Source organism: Danio rerio, chromosome 21, assembly GCF_052040795.2.
Source record: "Danio rerio strain M-AB ecotype USA chromosome 21, GRCz13ab, whole genome shotgun sequence".
Taxonomy (NCBI): Eukaryota; Metazoa; Chordata; class Actinopteri; order Cypriniformes; family Danionidae; genus Danio; species Danio rerio.
In genome coordinates, this window is record NC_141041.1 from 37,095,574 (window position 1) to 37,114,625 (window position 19,052).

Below are 19,052 nucleotides of genomic sequence, written 5' to 3' on the forward strand. Positions count from 1 at the left end.
TTATTGTATTTTAAAATAAAATCAATCAGGACTAACAAAAATTAGAAACAACTATCTAATTCTGTTATTGCTTATTGTAAAATATTATTGATGATGACAATAATGCTAAAAATCAATAGCATTATCATGCTGCCTTGAATGTGAGTTCTATAAACGTGCTATAAAAAGTCCAACTGTTACATTATGACAAATAAATCTATTTTTTTGCATCAATCAAAAATAAAGCATTGCAGTAAGAAATATACATTTTGCATCACCAAATATGAGTGAATATATCAAATATAAATAAAAAATGTATTAGTATGGTTTTCATTTTTGTTGATACACAGCCACTCCTGGATTTCTGGAGTTTTTGAGTTGTAATTCATTCTTGATGGGAATTTCTCGTTTATGTTAAGAACTTAAAATTTCAGACTTCCACATGTAAATGGAATCAACCAGAATTAGAATTTATAAAATATATTGTATTTATATAATATATAATCAAATACAATATATAAACCAATACATATATACATTAACAAACACACACACACGCACATATAATAGAGAGAGAAGTCATGTTTTGAATTGTACAATTTTAATTTTAAACTTTCTATATACTTTTTAATATTTTCTTTCAAGTGGAAACAATACTGTTCATCTTTAAATTTTGTTCTGGGTGTGTGTAGTTTAGCCTCATGTCATCTGAGTCATACAGAGCACGCAGTTTACAATGGGCTACTTCAGCCGTCTCTAGTGAGGAATTGTGCATATTAAAGAACCAAGCTCTGAATAGGAAATTCTGAAAGCTCTGAAAGGCTTTTTTGACTGTAATCCGACCTCTGACGACATGCTGATGGCTGTTCACGTTCTTCTGCCGGACACAATAAGAGCCCAGTGACAGGTATTGTGGCCTGTGAGTAATCCTGGTGTAAAGGAAAGGAGCTGTGGAGCTGCTGGGTGTAAAAAAAACCTTATTCTTCCATGTCCCTTGTGGAATGCAGCCTAGATTCGCCTTTTTGCTTTATAAAATCCAACCCTCCCCACCCTTCAGCTTCAGCACATGTTCTTTTCTTAACATCACCGGCCCCTAAAATTCCTGATGGGGATTTTGGATCCCACAAGTCGACATGAGAATCAACAGCTGTGTTTCAGGATTGTGAATGTGACGGAATTTTTTCATTATTTATTCTAAGCAACCTTTAAAAGTAATAATATAGCCTTCTTTAGGGCTCTTATTTTTCTATCTAGAGTTTTTTCTCCCCTTCATCATCTTTTTAGAGGCATACTCTATTGCTTTCTCCCATTTTTTTGAGGCATTCACACATTTTTCTACCGCACCCCTACAAGGCTTTGATTCTTTGTTCTTTCCTTCTTTTTTTACATAACCCATTCACAAAGTGGGTCTGTGATGCCTTTGAAAGTTGACCTGTAATGCCTCTCAGACACGCTGTGTCTTGTTACTTCACTTCAGTCTTTCCTCAAACGGCATGTGTGGCATTGTATGCTTTTCCCTCAAGTTAAATGACATGTGGGTCAATGGCAACAGGCATATGTATAAACTGCATCTTTTGAAGAAATGTTATTGAACTTGAACAAAAAACTTGCCCTTCTGCATAGTAGGCATCTGTAAAAGCCACTTTTGTGTTTTTTGTTTACCTGTCTGCCCATTACGAATGGCTTTCAATCAGCTGCTGGTTTTTATGTCTGTTTACTTTCCAAACTTTAATCATCCTTTTGTCTGAATACTGTTCAAAATTTCTTTGAAAGTTGCCTGAAAAGGTTTTTAAGTAACAACACCTTAAAGTTACACTTTCGTCACCCCTCTTGCAAGATCTTGTCACACTTGCCAACAGTTTTGTGTCTCCCCTCCCCGTTAGCCTTTAAAAAGACTTGCTGCAATCGCCATTAGCTCTATCCACATTCTGCAGAGGTTTTTACTTGGTTAATGTTAATCTGAATCCTACTCAACTCATTCACCTGTGCCACACTTTGCGTTAAACCCTTCATTTAAGATGAAAAGATTAAATGACTTTTGCCCTTTGAAGTGCATGAAGGATAGCGAGGATCACTTTTTAAAGCCCTCACTAATCAATACAAGCCGCCTCCATTATCCCGTAATCCTGGCATTGCCTTTGTAAATGCCTCTCTAGACACTCTTGGTATTCAGTGAAAAGAAACCCAGGTTGTAGGGCTCCCACGGCATCATGTGGGTTTGGCTTTTGCAGCCAACATTCGGATAGAGGTAATACAAGAGTTGCTCCTGTGGTCTAGCCTTAGAGTACACAGATGCCTTAGAGTTAAATAAGATTGTGCACAAGTAACAGGATTGATTTATTAAAATGGTGCGCAACAAATCTTTTGGAATTAATTGCATTGAGTTCACTTTTACCATGCTTAAATTAACACTGTTTTTTCCTTTTTTTTAGGTAAATTCGAGATGGCAACAATGCTCTGGGCATGATTTGTCTAGAGCATCAAGTGCAGAAAAGCAAGAAGCCACCTTCAAGTCTGAAATCTATCATCTTCTCTACACAGGATCTGGAGATAAGGACTCGGAGAGGGTAGAGAAGGGGCATAGAGGTGTTGGGCAGGGGGCTGCTGGTACATGTGGGGGCAGTGCACATCCCTTGCTGGAAAGTGGAAGCCCACCTCACCCATGCCGTCCCCTGCCCAACCCAGTCTCGCCGCCCTCTGCAATGGTGACATGAGTGCGTGCATTACGGAGAAACCTGATTTCAACCCATATTTTTTGTCTTTTTGGAAAACGCAAACAACAGACTTGTAAATTGAGGACTGCGTCTGTCCTGATTCGTGTGGTCACAAGGTGATGATGCTGATGTGTGGACGTGTAAGGCGGCTCTTCCGTCAGCTCACGCTGCAGACCAGCCTGCTGCTGCTCTTTCTCTTTTGTATGGTCAGTGTCCTCATCTCAGCCTATTTCCTATATGGCGTCAAACGGGAGCTTGAACCAGCTGGAGCCGGAGGTGTGGTTGTCCCTGAAGAAGGTACAGCCGATTGGGAAGATCCTCGCGCAACTCCTTCCCCTCCTTCAGCAAGGGTTCTACCTGCCAGAACGGCCAAACCAGCAGACATGTCTCGAACTGATCCTGTAGTGCTTGTGTTCGTTGAGAGCTTGTATTCCCAGTTGGGACAGGACATTGTTGCCATCTTGGAATCTGGAAGATTTCGGTATCAGACAGAGATTGCGCCTGGAAAAGGTGACATGCCAACACTCACAGATAAGAACCGGGGTCGATTCACGTTGGTCATCTACGAGAACATCCTCAAGTATGTCAACCTGGATGCCTGGAATAGAGAGTTGCTGGATAAGTACTGTGTGGAGTACGGCGTTGGCATCATTGGCTTTTTCAAGGTGAGCCATTTGTGTTGTACAGCTCGACCTTTCACAGCAAATAGTCTCACTAATGGGTGTTAATGTGTCTCTTAATTCTAGTGGGTCAATCACTTTGCACTAAATCTCACAACTGACATTTCACAGTCTGATTCTAATGTTAGTTTGCAGAAATATTGCCAGCAAAGGGAGGTTGGGGCATTATGCTAAACATTGCAGTAATGGCACATTACTGAATGTGAATGTCCTTGTTGATTGTCTTGACTCTTGTTCTGTGAGGGAGCTGCTCTTCAAAATCAGTAAGAGGAAATAATAGGTCCTTGAGTCTGTACATTTGACTATCAGCCAATGCTGTCTGTCATTGGCAGCTTGTAAACCTCCTCTCCTAGTTTTAATGTATTGTTTGCCTTAGGCTAGGCCCACTTTTAATACCCTCACGAGCTCGAGTGCGGCACACTAATTGTTAGTGGAGGTTAACCCAGTTGATGAGAGTGTTAGAGTCTTGCTCGCCTGCAGCAGAAAGGCGAGGACATCAACACGTCTTAAAAGGAACTGCATGAAATTTGCGCTCGTTAATCTTTATTGGCTCAGGCTGCTCCGATTCTCCTTAGAGTTGTTTTTACCCCAGGCTCGGCTGTTTACACACTAACAGGAGCAGTTCAATCTATGATTGGCTGAAAATGCTGTTTTCTTGTCCAGGCATTTAACATTCTTTCCTTGCTGGATTTTCATTGATTTAGAGATGCGATTGTGTCTGATAACAGACCCTGAAGGTATATGGTTGAGCAGAACAAACATTTCTTTCCTTTTAAAGAAAGATTCTACCTCCAGTTCACTTCAGTAGTGGTGCATGCATAATTACATTCACATCAAGCATTGACTTGCACCTGTCAATGCCAAAATCATTTATCTCTCACGAGTTAGAGTATGTCTAAACATTCACAAAGAAACATCACAGTGGACACCAGCACATCTTGTAGTTCTGCTTGCACGCATCGTTGGATTCAAGACCTTGTTTGCTCTCCTGTTAGTCTTCTAACCTAATCCCATGTCCAGAGAGTCAATGTGTAATTTGAATAAACCCTTTTAGACTCCTAACCAGTTGGCATAATATCTAGGGGCAATATTAAGCCTCTGGCCACCAACCACACACATTTCCTCTCCTCTGAAACCTAGTCAGCAAACGACCAAGCATTTTAAAGTATCATAAGCAGTGTTTTCTTTAGGATTTTTTCCAGCTGTGACGGCAAGTCTTTTACACAAATCTACCAACTACCTATGGCGTTATTTCAATGACAAGTGCTCGTGCACAAAACTTCTTGGAAGCCCTCAAACACGCTGCTCAAGCGCAGATCTTTATGTGCGCTCTCAAATAAACACTGCTTAAGTACGATTTAAGTGCGTTTATGTAGTGAGTATGTCTCCAACATTTATTAGATTTGCCAGGAATATTTATGAATATCTCCAGTAGACCTACAGAGCGGCATTAATGTATCTTGAAGTAAAGTGAAACGGCAATAAACTCCAGCAAGATAACGTTAAAGTCTGTATGCAGAATCGCAGACCTTTATTTATAAATAAAGCATAATTATGCAAACTGTGTTTATCTTAACTGAAAGCTACATCGTTTTTGCTGGCATCACGCACTTGTCAGTCAGTAAGTCAGTCAGTCTGTCAGCACGTCACCTTAAAGTGTTAAACAAATAGGGCACAGCCCTACTACGGTAACAGAAAAGTTTGCGCTGTTATAATTCACTTACCTTTCAATGCGTTTTAGGGCGATTATAACCCGCTATTAAAAACAACAACAATGAATGAATGTTTTGAATTAATAAGAAGCTGTAATGGGGGCAATGCAGTGGCGCAGCTGGTTCGAACCACGGCTCAGTTGGCGTTTGCATGTTCTTCCTGCGATCACGTGGGTTTCCTCCGGATGCTCCGGTTTGCCCCACAGTCCAAAGACATGCGTTACAGGTGAATTGGATAGGCTAAATTGTCCGTAGTGTATAAGTGTGTGCGTGCGTATGTGCGTGCGTGTGTTTTTCCCAGAGATGGGTTGTGGCTGGAAGGGCATCCGCTGCATAAAAACGTGCTGGATAAGTTGGCGGTTCATTCCGTTGTGGCGACCCCGGATTAATAAAGGGACTAAGCCAACAAGAAAATTAATGAATGAAGAAGCTGTAATGTAGCCATGGCGGTATGAATTTTGGTGTGGCGCCCCGCCATGGTAGAATGAATATAGTGGAAACCAATAATTAATTGCTTCATGAGATAGTTAACTACTTTTTTTACCAGCTTTAAGACCTGTATGACCTCTATATAATTAAAGCTTCAACTAGTGATAAATTCAGGTGCTTTTCATTGTCAAACAAAGTTAAATGCTGATAAACTATGAAGGAGTGTTGTGTTACTCAATCAATGAAGACAAAAACATGGGATGAGTTAAACAGAGGCTTGAGCAAGGTATTGATTAAGGCTACTGGTATGTGAAAATCTCCCATCCACCCTTATTCTCCAAGCACAGAGTGATATCACCACCTCCTTCTGCAATTTCAGTGTGTTGCCTCTAAAAGGAGGAGTAGAAAATGTGCAAGATTCATCAGTGGACAGCATGTTTATCTAGAGGGTCCCAATGCTCCTCTGGTGGCAGAATAATGACTGTGTTTGGGGATGAGTAGGCTAAAAGCCTCTGTCCAAAATGTAAAGCTCATTGTGTTTGTTCCGCTTAGTGTGCAGTTTATCACCAATTGATCCAACTTCACAGGGTCAGCTGGTCCAAGAGGAGAGCGGTCTGCATGTAGATGAGTGTGAATGTTGTTTAAACAAACTCAGGCACCCCTGGCACTGCAAGACATCTAATTCTCAAGTACTTGTTTAATTCTGCTAAGAAAGTAGAGGAAGAACCTGCATAATACATGCAATACATAAAATCAATAAAGGAGACAGTAAAACATTTCTTGTCAAAAATCTAGGGCTCTATTTTAACGATCTATGTGCAAAGTCTAAGGGCGCGTCTGAATCCACTTTTGCTATTTTAAGGATGGAAAAATACGCTGATTTCTAAAAGGGTTGTGCTTATTCTCTTATGTTTAAAGTTGCCTTGAACCGGGCCGAAGCACATTTGTCCTCGCTCCCATCTCCCCTGATGGCACGCACCCACATTGCATAAGCACACTTGCGTTCATCGATGATGCGCTGTTCAGTAAGAAGCTCGCTCGCTCAGCACAGCTGATTTTAACGCTCATTAACAATCATAAAGTCCTCATCCTGTAGGCATTAGAAGGTTTGCTGAAGGTTTAGCTGTTGTGCAGAGACTGGTCTGCATCTTTAATAATCTATGACAGTTTTTGTTCATTGAACAGTTAGAATGATTAATAAATTCATATGAAACAATCCCTTAAAAGTCACGTCTCGTCTTCAGTTTTGGGCTCAGACGCGCTTTGCACTCACACTACAAGAGTACTGCTGAACTCAAGTGAACCGCGCTCTGGCACACCTCTTCCAATTAATCCTTTAAATTTTGTCATATGTAAAGATATTTGTGTATTGTTGTAGATCCTGTGTGTATTTAGCAATGTGTAAGCTTTGAACCCACATAGGCATATACTAATACGCTCTGTGCTGGACTTTCAGTGTTTCCCACAGGTTTGAAATATACTTGCGGTGGTAGCTGGATTGAAACACACCTTTTACTGAGAGCGCATAAATAATTAATTGTATGCAACAAGCAAAACATAATATGCCAAAGCATTTTAGATATGTAAAATATGTAATATATTAACATCAAATTCATAAAATATACAGCAAATGAAAATAAATTACAGAAAAAAGGAATAAAAACAGACAATATCCCTTAAAAACAAGAATAAAACGTATTTCCAAAAGACAAATTAGTTTATTAACCTTTTCTTATGGTGTACAAATATTCTGCAGCCAATTTAGATGTAATTTCTTCCTTTCCGAGTATTTAGTAAAGATTTTCTGAGTTGCCCCCTTCATGATTGTGAATCGCTTTGTGACTGTGAATCACTGACTTTAGACCTGCTTTTAGATGTTCAGTAGCACGGTCTATTTTAGGTCTGAAAATAGCGACAAATTGCGCCAGGTGTATGATAGGACCCCTAATGTTCTTCACTGTGTATCCAAGCACTTACAAAACTTTGTGAAAAGAAAAAAAAGTGGTACTCCTCTTACATGTTGTTTAAACTTAGCAGTTGAGATATGCTATGCTAGCATCTAAAATCACATTTTGGGATTTGAACATGATATTCCAAATTGTACTTCAAGTGGAGCATTTTTCCAAGAGGGAAACTATGTCTTAGATGTTAAGAAAAATGGGTTATTCAAAAGTAGTTCATAGATCACAAGTGTGTATTATGGAAAACATGAAATTACAATGACCACAAGAGTATGAAGACAGTGGAGGGGGAGTCCTTAACCTGTATGTGAATGTGACCCATTTGAAGGGGAGTTTTATCTTGCTGTTTTACCAGTCATTTCTCTTGTGTTCTGTTTTTCTTCCATTACTTCATCAAAGGCTAATGAAAACAGTTTGCAGAGCGCCCAGCTTAAGGGCTTTCCTCTCTTCCTGCACTCCAATCTGGGTTTAAGGGACTGTAGTGTCAACCCAAAGTCTCCACTGCTGTTCATTACCAAGGCCAGAGAAGTGGAGCATGGACCCTTACCTGGAGATGACTGGACTGTCTTCCAGTCCAACCATACCACCTATGAGCCTGTGCTGTTAGCTCGGGGACGGAGTACGGAGGCCAGCGGAGCTCCCGGACCCCTTCATGCAGCTGTGGTTCAGGATTTGGGTCTTCATGATGGCATCCAGCGGGTACTCTTCGGCAACAACCTCAACTTTTGGCTGCACAAACTGGTATTGGTGGACGCAGTGAGTTTCTTGACTGGAAAGCGCCTCTCGTTGGCCCTTGAGCGCTACATACTGGTGGATATTGATGACATCTTTGTTGGGAAGGAGGGAACACGGATGAAGGTGTCTGATGTCAAGGTGAGTGCTTTTATTTTATTTTAATAAGGCCCAGTTGGTTTGGTAATTTATCATTATTATTATTATCATTATTTATTTTTTTTTACTATAATTTGGGATCATGGGTCATACAATTTTGCAGTATACACACTGTACACTCCTTCTGTATTCTTTAACATAATACTTCTCTCCCACCAACTCCTCATCATGTGCTTTGAATATTTTTTTTTTTTTGTAAATGCTTTACATTGTGAGTTCTGCTTATTTAAATGGGCACACATTAGAGAAACTTGAGCTATTTAAAATCTTTGTTTACTAAAATAACAAGAAACGTCATTGTCTTGAAAGCATTAGTACGTGAATTAAATAGGGCCCCATTATCCAGCCAAACTTGCTTGGAAATTTGGGGGGATTGGGAGCTGTGAAATGATTATATGTATGGTTGCATAATTTCCCATTTAATAATTGATAACACTTTAGTTCAGGTCACAATTCATGTTATTAACTACTGGTGTATTATCTGCCTATTATTAAGATATTAACTGTTCATTAGTAGTTAATATATAACTATGATTGACTAACTGTGATTAAACCTTGCACATTATACAAACTATAATCTTATTCTACATCCCTAATCCTACCCAAAACCTCAACCCACTTTCTACCTTACTAACTATTAATAATCAGCTAATTAGTAGTTTAAGCTATTAGCAGTAGGTAATGGTTTGTTATTACTGTGAATTGTGGCCCAAAATGTTACCAATTAATTTATATTATTATTAAAATTAAGAATTAGAATTAAGTCAATGTATTTTATTAATTTAATGAATACATAAGTATAAAAAAGTTGGTGCGAACTAGTAAAAAAAGAAATAGCTGGGACCTATGCAAATGTTTAAGGACATTTAAGGAGATTAATTCAAGGAATGTACCAAAAACTGACAATGCTTTGTAATTAAAAAAAAAAAAAGTTATATAGAGTAAATTTGTAAGACTTTAAATTTAACTCAATATCTAAAGTTATACTGAGTAAAAAAAACCACATACATGCAATCCACTAAAATACCAGTGTTGCCTTTACAGCACAGTAATGCTATTGCAAGCAGCTTGACCAAGTACATAGAAATGTTGATGCTGTATTTGAGTAAACTTTGCTTTTCCGGTGAGCATGTGCAGTACATAGCTAGATGTAGTGTATCATGTACATGAGCAGAATATTTACAGAGATGTATATTTAGCTATTGTGAACTTTGACTGTGGCACACTCACACAAGTTACCCATTGGTGCATGCAGCTGCAGCTGCAGCTGCTCTATCGATTCGATTCGGTTGACATATCAACAGAATGTGGCACAAGCCATTGAAATTAATGGTCTTCATAGCACAGCACTTTTCGTGTCTGGTGTGAAAGCTAAACTGAACACTGCTCGGCAGTGCAGCACAGCAAAACATTGCTTAAAATTTGGTGCATCCCTAATGTAAGATAAATACACTTTAAAATGTCATGCGTGATTTGCTCTGTTGAAGGTAATTTAAATAAATCTCTTTGCTAGTCACACTTTACAATAAAGTTTCATTAGTTAGTGTGTTTACTAACATGACTAATAATGAACAGTACTTGTACAGCATTACTTAATCATAGTTAAAATCCAAGTTCATCTTGTTAACATTAGTTAATGCACTGCAAGTTGACATGAATTAACAATGAACAACTTTATTTTCATTCATTCATTCATACATTCATTCATTTACCTATGACTTAGTCCTTGATTATCAGGGGTCGCCACAGTGGAATAAATCGCCAACTATTCCAGCATATGTTTTATGAAGTGAATACCGTTCCAGCTCCAACCCAGCACTGGAAAACACCCATACACATTCACACGCATTCATACACTGCGGCCAATTTAGTTCACCTATAGCGCCTTTGTAGTGTCGTAAAACAGGAGCACCAGAAGGAAACCTACACAAACATGGAGAGAACATGCGATCTCCACACTGAAATGCCAAATCACCCAGCCGGGACTCAAGCAGAGACCTTTTTGCTGTGAGGCCACTGTGCTAACCACTGAGCCACTGTGCCGCCTCCTTTATTTTCATTAACCAACGTCAACTAACATAAACAAGTACTGTAATAAATGTTTTGTTCATTGTTTGTTTATGTTAGTAAGTGCATTAACTAGTACAACCTTATTGTAAAGTGTTACCTGAATGCTTAATCATGTTTTTAAAGAGATTTAAAATGTCAGCGTGAATGCTAAGAGGACCAGAACTAAATGTATAATTTTCTGTTTTGTGACGCACCCTTGAATGTCTTAACCACTGGCTAAGTGGGCTAGCAAAAACAAGAATCCATATTTGTGAGTCATGGATCGAGAGGGAATTACACATAAAATGAAATATGTTTTGAAGGCAACTAATTAAAACCAAGGGAAATGTATATTGTGGAAAAGAAAAAGACCAGGCATGGATATAAACTCAGCAGGGGAAAGAATTACACACCTAAAAGGCAGAACATAGAGAAACTGGTTTGTTAGATCCATCCAACTTAAAGTATTTTTAATGTGTGACAGCACTTGCTCTATCACCAGTTTGTTTGTTTGCTTTTTCTTTTGCAGTTCTCCAACCTCTGCTGTTGTTTTTCCAAACATTTCTTCCTTCCATTTCCCGTTTTTATTTTATTTTTTACGACTCGCTGTTCAAAGGGCATCCAAAGACTCGCCGCAAGCATGAATATTTCAAATGCAGTTTTCGGCGTCCTCCTCTCGTCTTCAGAGTGCCCCGATGCAGATGTTCAGCCGAGGGAAGGAATAGAAAGCAAACATAATCAAAGCCGTCTTGTCTGTCTGCGGACCTCTGTGCAGTTAAATATGAATCAGGCTTTTGATTGAGTCACACTGGAGAGACAGGCAGTCAAGAAAGCGCAGTAAACAAATCAAATGAGAGGCAGATGCCGAGCTAAATCTGAGAGGGGTAATGAAGCAAACAGAGTAGACCAACAGACAGCAGACATGCTTACGTTGTCCCTCCAGCGCTGTGTTACTGCAGTGCACATACATACGTGCGTTGGCGTGCGTCTTTTGGCTTTGTCTCTCTTTTGTGTTCTTGTCTGCTATCTGTGTGCTGTTTGAATGTGTTTTGTTTGCATTAACTGGCTTAGGGCTGTTTATTAATCTGCTAAACTCTAAATTTCAAAGGCTCTACTGGAGACGCAGAATGAACTTCGAAACCATGTGCCCAATTTCACCTTCAACTTGGGATTCTCTGGAAAGTTCTTTCATGCGGGTAAGCAGAAAGCACATTGCTAGCTAAACAAAATGGTAAACGCATACTCGTTTGGTTTCTGTGAACATCATTTGCCCTTGTTCATAATCAGTCGAGCCTTCATGATGGTTAGAAGGCTGTTTTTGATTGTAGAGTCACCATTTTGTGTCTGTTTACTGATATTTCAGGCACAGATGAGGAGGATCTTGGAGATGACCTGCTTCTGTCTTATAGTAAGGAGTTCTGGTGGTTCCCGCACATGTGGAGTCACATGCAGCCGCATCTATTTCACAACCAGTCGGTGCTGGCTGAACAAATGCTGCTCAACCACAAGTTTGCAGAGGTGGGTGAGACTCTGTGTCAAATACAGGAGATTTGGCGATGCACAAAATGACCTATAAAAAAATAATTTTAATATCATGTATTTGACTTGCAGATTTTATTTAGAATTTGATTTTTTTATATATGTATTGTGTAGATGTATAAATTGCTCATAGATATACCCAGAACAGTGCTTAGTTTGTAAATGAATCATTCCTGGAACAAAACCAGGAAATAAAAGTTACCATGACTGACACCACCACTTTTTCAGATTCATTAACATGACATCATTAAACAGTGATATCGTAAAAAAAAAACAACATCACATAATTGAAGTATTTTGTGCCATATAACATTATAGGTCAGCCATGGATGATAAAGACATGTAGCTGTAAACAATCGTGCAAAAATTTACTGTCGATTATAAATCGCATAAACAATCACTATTCAGTTCACTTCACTATTATGTGCCAAGTGGAAACAAAATATTGCTTTGCTTCTGTCTCCTGCTATCCTGATCTATTAATGCAGTTTCATCTTCTCAAGATCTCTTTTAAACAGGTTCATTATTAGATTTACCCGTGGTTTTAAAAAATGAAAATATGCGTGACTGCCTCTTTGCAGGCTACAAACTGTAGGCAAAACGATCACCAACCAATGAGAGTGACTGTAAACATAAGAAAAGTGATTTGCAAGCTGAAAATATTGTTGAGGGCCTATAGTTAAATATGATTTTGCGTGTGGTGACTTCTGTCATGTGTGCACACACAATTCACACAGCCTTCTATTGCACTTATTCTCTCTCTCTCTCTCTTTCTCTCTCTCTCTCTCTCTCTCTTACACACACACACACACACACACATGTAGGTATTCACCACGCGCAAGTTAATGCCAGATCCGGCTTAAATTAAGCACTGACCCAAAATGAATTATATTTCATAAACAACTATACAGACATACATCAGAATTCTGAGTAAGTGTCCATCGAAGGAGTGCTCTCAGCGGGCCACTGAAGTGCTGAAAGTACCATCTCTGAAATCATCAAAACACATTTTCAAATAGGTGCTGTCCTTATAAATAAAATGCGTATTTGCATTCTCACCTAAGAAAATATAAAAAATACATTGTGGTCCAACAGCCGCAGTATTTGTCAACTCAAAATATAGTGAGTTTAATCCTTTGCTTTGCACTAGCATCAGGCAGAGTGATTATAGATGCGCGGTTGGCGGTTATAGCCGCGGACTCCGCGGATAAACCGCGGATCGGGCGGATGACGTTACGAAAAAATAATATTTTAATTAAATTCGGGCGGGTGGCGGGCGGTTGTACTGTTTTTATATTCATAGCTGGCGCACCAACGAAAAAGCCTAGGACTGACTTCACAGAATGGGAGGAGGAATCGGATACACTAATTCTGGATGAAGTGTACAGAAGTATTCCTCTACAAACTTCCGTATAGACGGATCAGCAGAGGAAAATCTACTTTCCTTTTGGGAGAAATAAGGCCAGGCATTCCCACAGCACCTTTCCAAGAGAATTCTATGCATTTCAGGAACAAGTGCTGCGAGCGAGCGCTCCTTCAGTGCAGCAGGGCGCAGTGGCTATGCAGGCGCTCCCGTCTGAATCCTGACACTGTCCTGACACTCGATGCTATTTTATTCCTGCATTGTGCCAAGAAAAAAATCAAACTAGACCCAAGGTCAGGCATATTAAACCAATTAGCCTATGTTATTTAGGCTACACATATTTTCAATATAAACTTTTGAGTTCGGTCAGCTGATAATTTTACGTTAAGTAAAAAAAAAAGTGAAATAGGCATTTAGTAGTAGGCTAAATAGTAGCATGTTGAAATTATGTGTCAATGCGTTTTCTATTAGGCTACAATAAAAAAAGTTGTATAGTACAGTGCGTTTAATAGGCTATTTGTTTATTTTTGTCCCTGTGCGCTGATTGGAGACGGAGTTCACTGCTGATATTCTGAGAGCTCGGGTGCTTCTCATTTCTTATTTGTGCATCCTCGTTTCCTTTCCTTGCTTTCTTTCCTCGTGTTTCCACCCCACCGGGATAACGTTACGAGGGAAGGACGCAAGGAAAAGACTGAAGGACCGAGAAATCTAATCAAGTGAAAAGACACGTCCTCGTATCTTTAGCGTAACTTCAAAGCGTCGTCAATTAATGACTTGCACGTTTGGATTAACTGCATGTCTACATTAAAGTCATTCTCTATTATATAATGATCAATAAAGAAACATTCATTTAATAAAAAAAAGGAATAAGCCATTCAAATAAAGAGCCCAATCAGCAGATGGCGGGCGGGTGCGGTTTTAAAAATTGGTCAAAAATGTTACTGCGGATGGATGGCGGACGGATGATGAATTTTGTCATGCGGTTGCGGATGAAATAATAGCCCATCCGCGCATCTCTAAGAGTGATACAAACGGTGAAAAGGCTGGAATGATTCTCATTACAGTAGAACATACCACATCTGTCAGCCAATCAGATTCATGAACCAGAAAGAAGTGCATGCCATTTGAGCAAATATTCCATTGAGGCCCTATTGAGGACTCTGTGACCTTTTACAACAAAAAGATTACCAAGATATAATGAGCAATAGCTTCCTCAGAAGGTTTTAAATGCAGAAATTTGAAAGGAAAGGTATAATCAATTTTAATGTAAACAAAACCATTTATTTAAGCATTTTCAATCCGTGATGTACTTACTTTTAGTACGTTAAAGTATGGTCATTGGGAGAAAGTTCTGAACAATTAGTGATCCATATGCCAAATTTTTTTTTTAAATTTATGTGTTTGCTGTTCATTTAGGAGCATGGCATTCCTACAAACATGGGCTATGCAGTGGCTCCCCATCACTCTGGAGTGTATCCTATCCATCTGCAGCTGTACGAGGCCTGGAAGAAAGTGTGGGGCATCAAAGTGACCAGTACAGAGGAGTATCCGCACCTCAAACCTGCACGCTTCCGCAGGGGCTTTGTACACAGTGGCATTAGTGTAAGACGGCCAACCGTGTTCACGAGATGTTGTATTTTCACTGTCATATATGACACATAATTAATATTGTCATTTATATGAAGTAAATGGTTAAGCATTTTTTAAGCATTTCTTATTTTTTTGGTTTGTTTGTTTTCCATGGACCTCTTGTTATTAAAAAAAATATTTATTGCATTTTATATATATATATATATATATATATATATATATATATATATATATATATATATATATATATATATGTATGTATATATATATATATATATATATATATATATATATATATATATATATATATATGTATGTATATATATATATATATATATATATATATATATATATATATATATATGTATATGTATATATATATATATATATATATATATATATATATATATATATATATATATATATATATAAAATGCAATAAATCTTTTTAATGAAAGGAGGTCCATGGAAAACAAACAAACCAAAAAAAAAATGCTTAATTTGAAACAGACACACCATAGGACAGTTCTTTTGAGATTTGGCTCAAATATATATATTTGAGGCAAATTATGTTACTGCATTATTCCCAAATTATATATATATATATATATATATATATATATATATATATATATATATATATATATATATATATATATATATATATATATATATATATACATATATATATATATATATATATATATATATATATATATATATATACATATACATATATATATATATATATATATATATATATATATATATACATACATACATACATACATACATACATACATACATACATACATACATACATACATACATACATATATATATATATATATATATATATATATATATATACACACATAAATATTTTGGCAATAATGCAGTAGCATAATTTGCCTCAAACATATATATTTGAGCCAAATCTCAAAACTGTCCTATGGTGTGTCTGTTTCAAGCATAGTTCAGTAAATGACTGCTTTTATTAATTAAAGTAAATCATAAAGTCATTAAATACAACAAATACCTCAGGCCTAATTTTACATCCATATATTTCTAAAAACATAGCAAATCTATGTTTTCACACCAAACGATGAAAACCATGTTGTTTGGTGTGAAACTACAGTATATGCTGATTTTAAAACAGCAGTTCTACAGAAAGCTTTAATTAGTTGAGGGACCCTATTTAAGATCATGTTACTGAAGCCCCTTCTAAGGCCCATTACATGCAAATGTTAAGATTTTGTCTCAGATTTTTTTTCCATATTTAACTAGACACCTTTACTATTGAAAATGTCCAACAAGTCATGGAGAAAAATCTAAATTATTCAGATTTTCATACAAAATAAAGAGAACTAATTAACAGGTTATCCGCAGGGTCTTGAGTCTTAAAACGTCTTAAGTTCCAAGTTTTAGGCCTTAAAAAAACTTACAATCACTGAAATATTGTGTTCTAAGGCTTAAATGATTGTAAACAGGTCTTAATTTCACTATGTCCATGTAAAACTACCCTGTCGGACCAACACGCATCCAATCACTAACATTCCATCTCAATAAAAGTTTAAACATAAGTAAAACTTTTATTTACCACTGAAATATTATGTTATAAGGCTTAATTAATTGTAAATATGTCTTCATTTTCCTATGTCCATGTAAAACTACACAATTGGGCCAACACGCATCCAACCACTAACATTTTATGTCAATAAAAGTTTTACCAAAAGTTTATTTATTAACACTATTTACCAATACGTTTTAATTATCTTCCTTACAATAACGGGTTTTTTATGTTTTAACTGGGCTTTTAGAAAAAAATCCTTAGTGTTTAGCCTTGTGTATGTCTGAAATTTAATTTATAAGGGGCTTAAAAAGGTCTTAAAGGGCACCTATGATGAAAATCATCTTTTGGGAGCTGTTTGGACATAACTGTGTGTAGGTACAGTATAGTGTGTCCACAGTCATATTGGGGTGATATAAAGACTATATACTTTTTTATTTTATTTCCTGGCGTTAAAATAGGATCCAAACCCCTCCCATTTTGAGGCCGACTGCAGCATGATGTAGGAGTGCAGTTTTCCCACCGGCAATTGATTAACAGCCACGTATTAACACGTCTCCGTTGTAACATGTATAATAATATTAACAAGGCAGGAAATGCGCAAAGCAACTAGGATTAAAAGATTTGGTAAGCTTTGTGATCATCAATCAGCATCAAATGTGATTAAGAATGAGTTTGACAAGTTTAAAATGTTTTTAAAACAGTGTATGTTTGTAATGAGTTTTTAATAATTTAGTAATTTTACCATTTTTACTTTATCAACACAGCCACATGTTAACAAAAACATTTTTTTTTCCAAATACCGCTGCACTAAGGCTCCAAATTCTGTGTGAATAAAAACATCTTGTATTTTTATTCAGACTTTATGGTTGTATTCTTAAATGGTAGCATGTTGAATTCTTTTTCTGACTGGAATAGAACAATAAACCCCAGGCTATGTTGTGTTCGGTTTGAGCTTTGAGTCCCAGCAGGGGGTTAAGGGCAAACTGTTTGTGAAAGTACAGTTTTATTTTTTTACTTCTTTTTTTTTTATCAGTTGTGCATTGCTTCAGGGGACGATGTAAAGAGTATGACAAAAGCTCGCTGAATCATGACAGAGCGCTTTGTGTGTGTGTGTGTGTGTGTGTGTGTGTGTGTGTGTGTGTGTGTGTGTGTGTGTGTGTGTGTGTGTGTGTGTGTGTGTGTGTGTGTGTGTGTGTGTGTGTGTGTGTGTGTGTGTGTGTGTGTGTGTGTGTGTGTGTGTGTGTGTGTGTGTGTGTGTGTGTGTGTGTGTGTGTGTGTGTGTGTGTGTGTGTGTGTGTGTGTGTGTGTGTGTGTGTGTGTGTGTGTGTAAGAATGCATTTCAACTGGCCACCATAGGCTGACAAAAAACATCTTGGGAATCATAAACTACATCTATAATATTATTATTTTTTTTTTAAACACACCATCTAACACACATTACCATGTAACATTTCCTGAGGCTGACATACAGCTATTTCCCAACGCTCATATCAAGTAAGGACAAACATGCATGAGGAAACAGACGTGTGGTATAAGCATTCATGACATGCTACTATTAGCTCCATTCAACCATCACTTGATGTCTAATTAGATCATGCATTCAGATGCGCGGGCCACAATGCTGGGTTTGCTGTTCTCTAAGAGCACAAACATTCCTTCAGTTCATTATTTGTGAGCTCTTGCGGGACATCCTCCAGTTATTGTCCTTCAATTTTCAGCACTGAGGTCATACAGTCATGCAGTTCCCATTGCAGTCAAAAGTGACTTTCAGATGAGATTACGTGTTGTTATGGGTGACCAAACGCAATATGTTTTTGGGTTTTCACATATGCAGCTGTGAATTCCCATATATCAAATAATATCAAAAAAGGACGTTTTCTGCAGAGCTTTTATTAAATCATTAAGCTTACAAGAACTTCTTAACCCTTTTAAAATCTGCGTAGATGTTAATTTTGTGTTTTTTTTATTTGTTGTCTTAAAAAAATCTTTATTTCTTCAGTTCAGTTTCTTCAATAAAATTGTAATACAGAACCAAATTATGTTGCATCAGACCAAACAAGAACATAAAAAACATCAATATACAAACACTATAAAATCCTAACATAATAAAAAAGCTTTTATAGTTTCATAAATATATAACAAATATAGTTGTATAAAACATATCCCAATTTAAAAAATCTCTGAAGAGAATAACTTAATACTTAAATACCTATTTCACCATTTGTTATAATAGTTGTAATATTCACAATCTATGCTAGTTCAACTCTTTATTGATTTATTTTTTCATTCTAGCTATCAATAGTGTTGGTATTATTCAAAAGTCCTGTAAAGACAGGATAAAAACTATCACGAAACTGCACTGATTTGTTCCTCAGGCTTCTGTAACGCCTGCCTGATGGCACGAGCATATATCCCAGTTTTCAAGTCTAGGGTAAGAGTATAATGTCAAATCTTCCAAGACATTTAATAAAACTTCCCAAAAATGTTTAATCTTAGGACATTGATAAAAGGGCATGAATGTATGTACCAAAGAAGCTAGTTTAATCAACTAATAGGTTGCTAATATGTCAGT

General features: G+C 37.3%; 1 protein-coding gene and 1 long non-coding RNA gene across 2 annotated transcripts in view; one reads left to right on the top strand and one right to left on the bottom strand.

Moving 5' to 3' along the window:
- The window catches only part of LOC147838908 (uncharacterized), a 113,334-nt gene that overhangs the window by 67,529 nt on the left and 26,753 nt on the right, over nucleotides 1-19,052 (bottom strand). The window lies entirely within an intron of this gene.
- Nucleotides 1-19,052, top strand: part of ndst1b (N-deacetylase/N-sulfotransferase (heparan glucosaminyl) 1b) — a gene marked incomplete at its 5' end in the record, with an annotated part of 109,792 nt that overhangs the window by 50,972 nt on the left and 39,768 nt on the right. Inside the window, 5 exon segments of the mRNA NM_001324455.2 lie at nucleotides 2,412-3,358; nucleotides 7,875-8,348; nucleotides 11,524-11,611; nucleotides 11,779-11,933; nucleotides 14,734-14,919. Of these exon segments, the coding sequence (NP_001311384.1) occupies nucleotides 2,813-3,358; nucleotides 7,875-8,348; nucleotides 11,524-11,611; nucleotides 11,779-11,933; nucleotides 14,734-14,919 (1,449 nt within the window).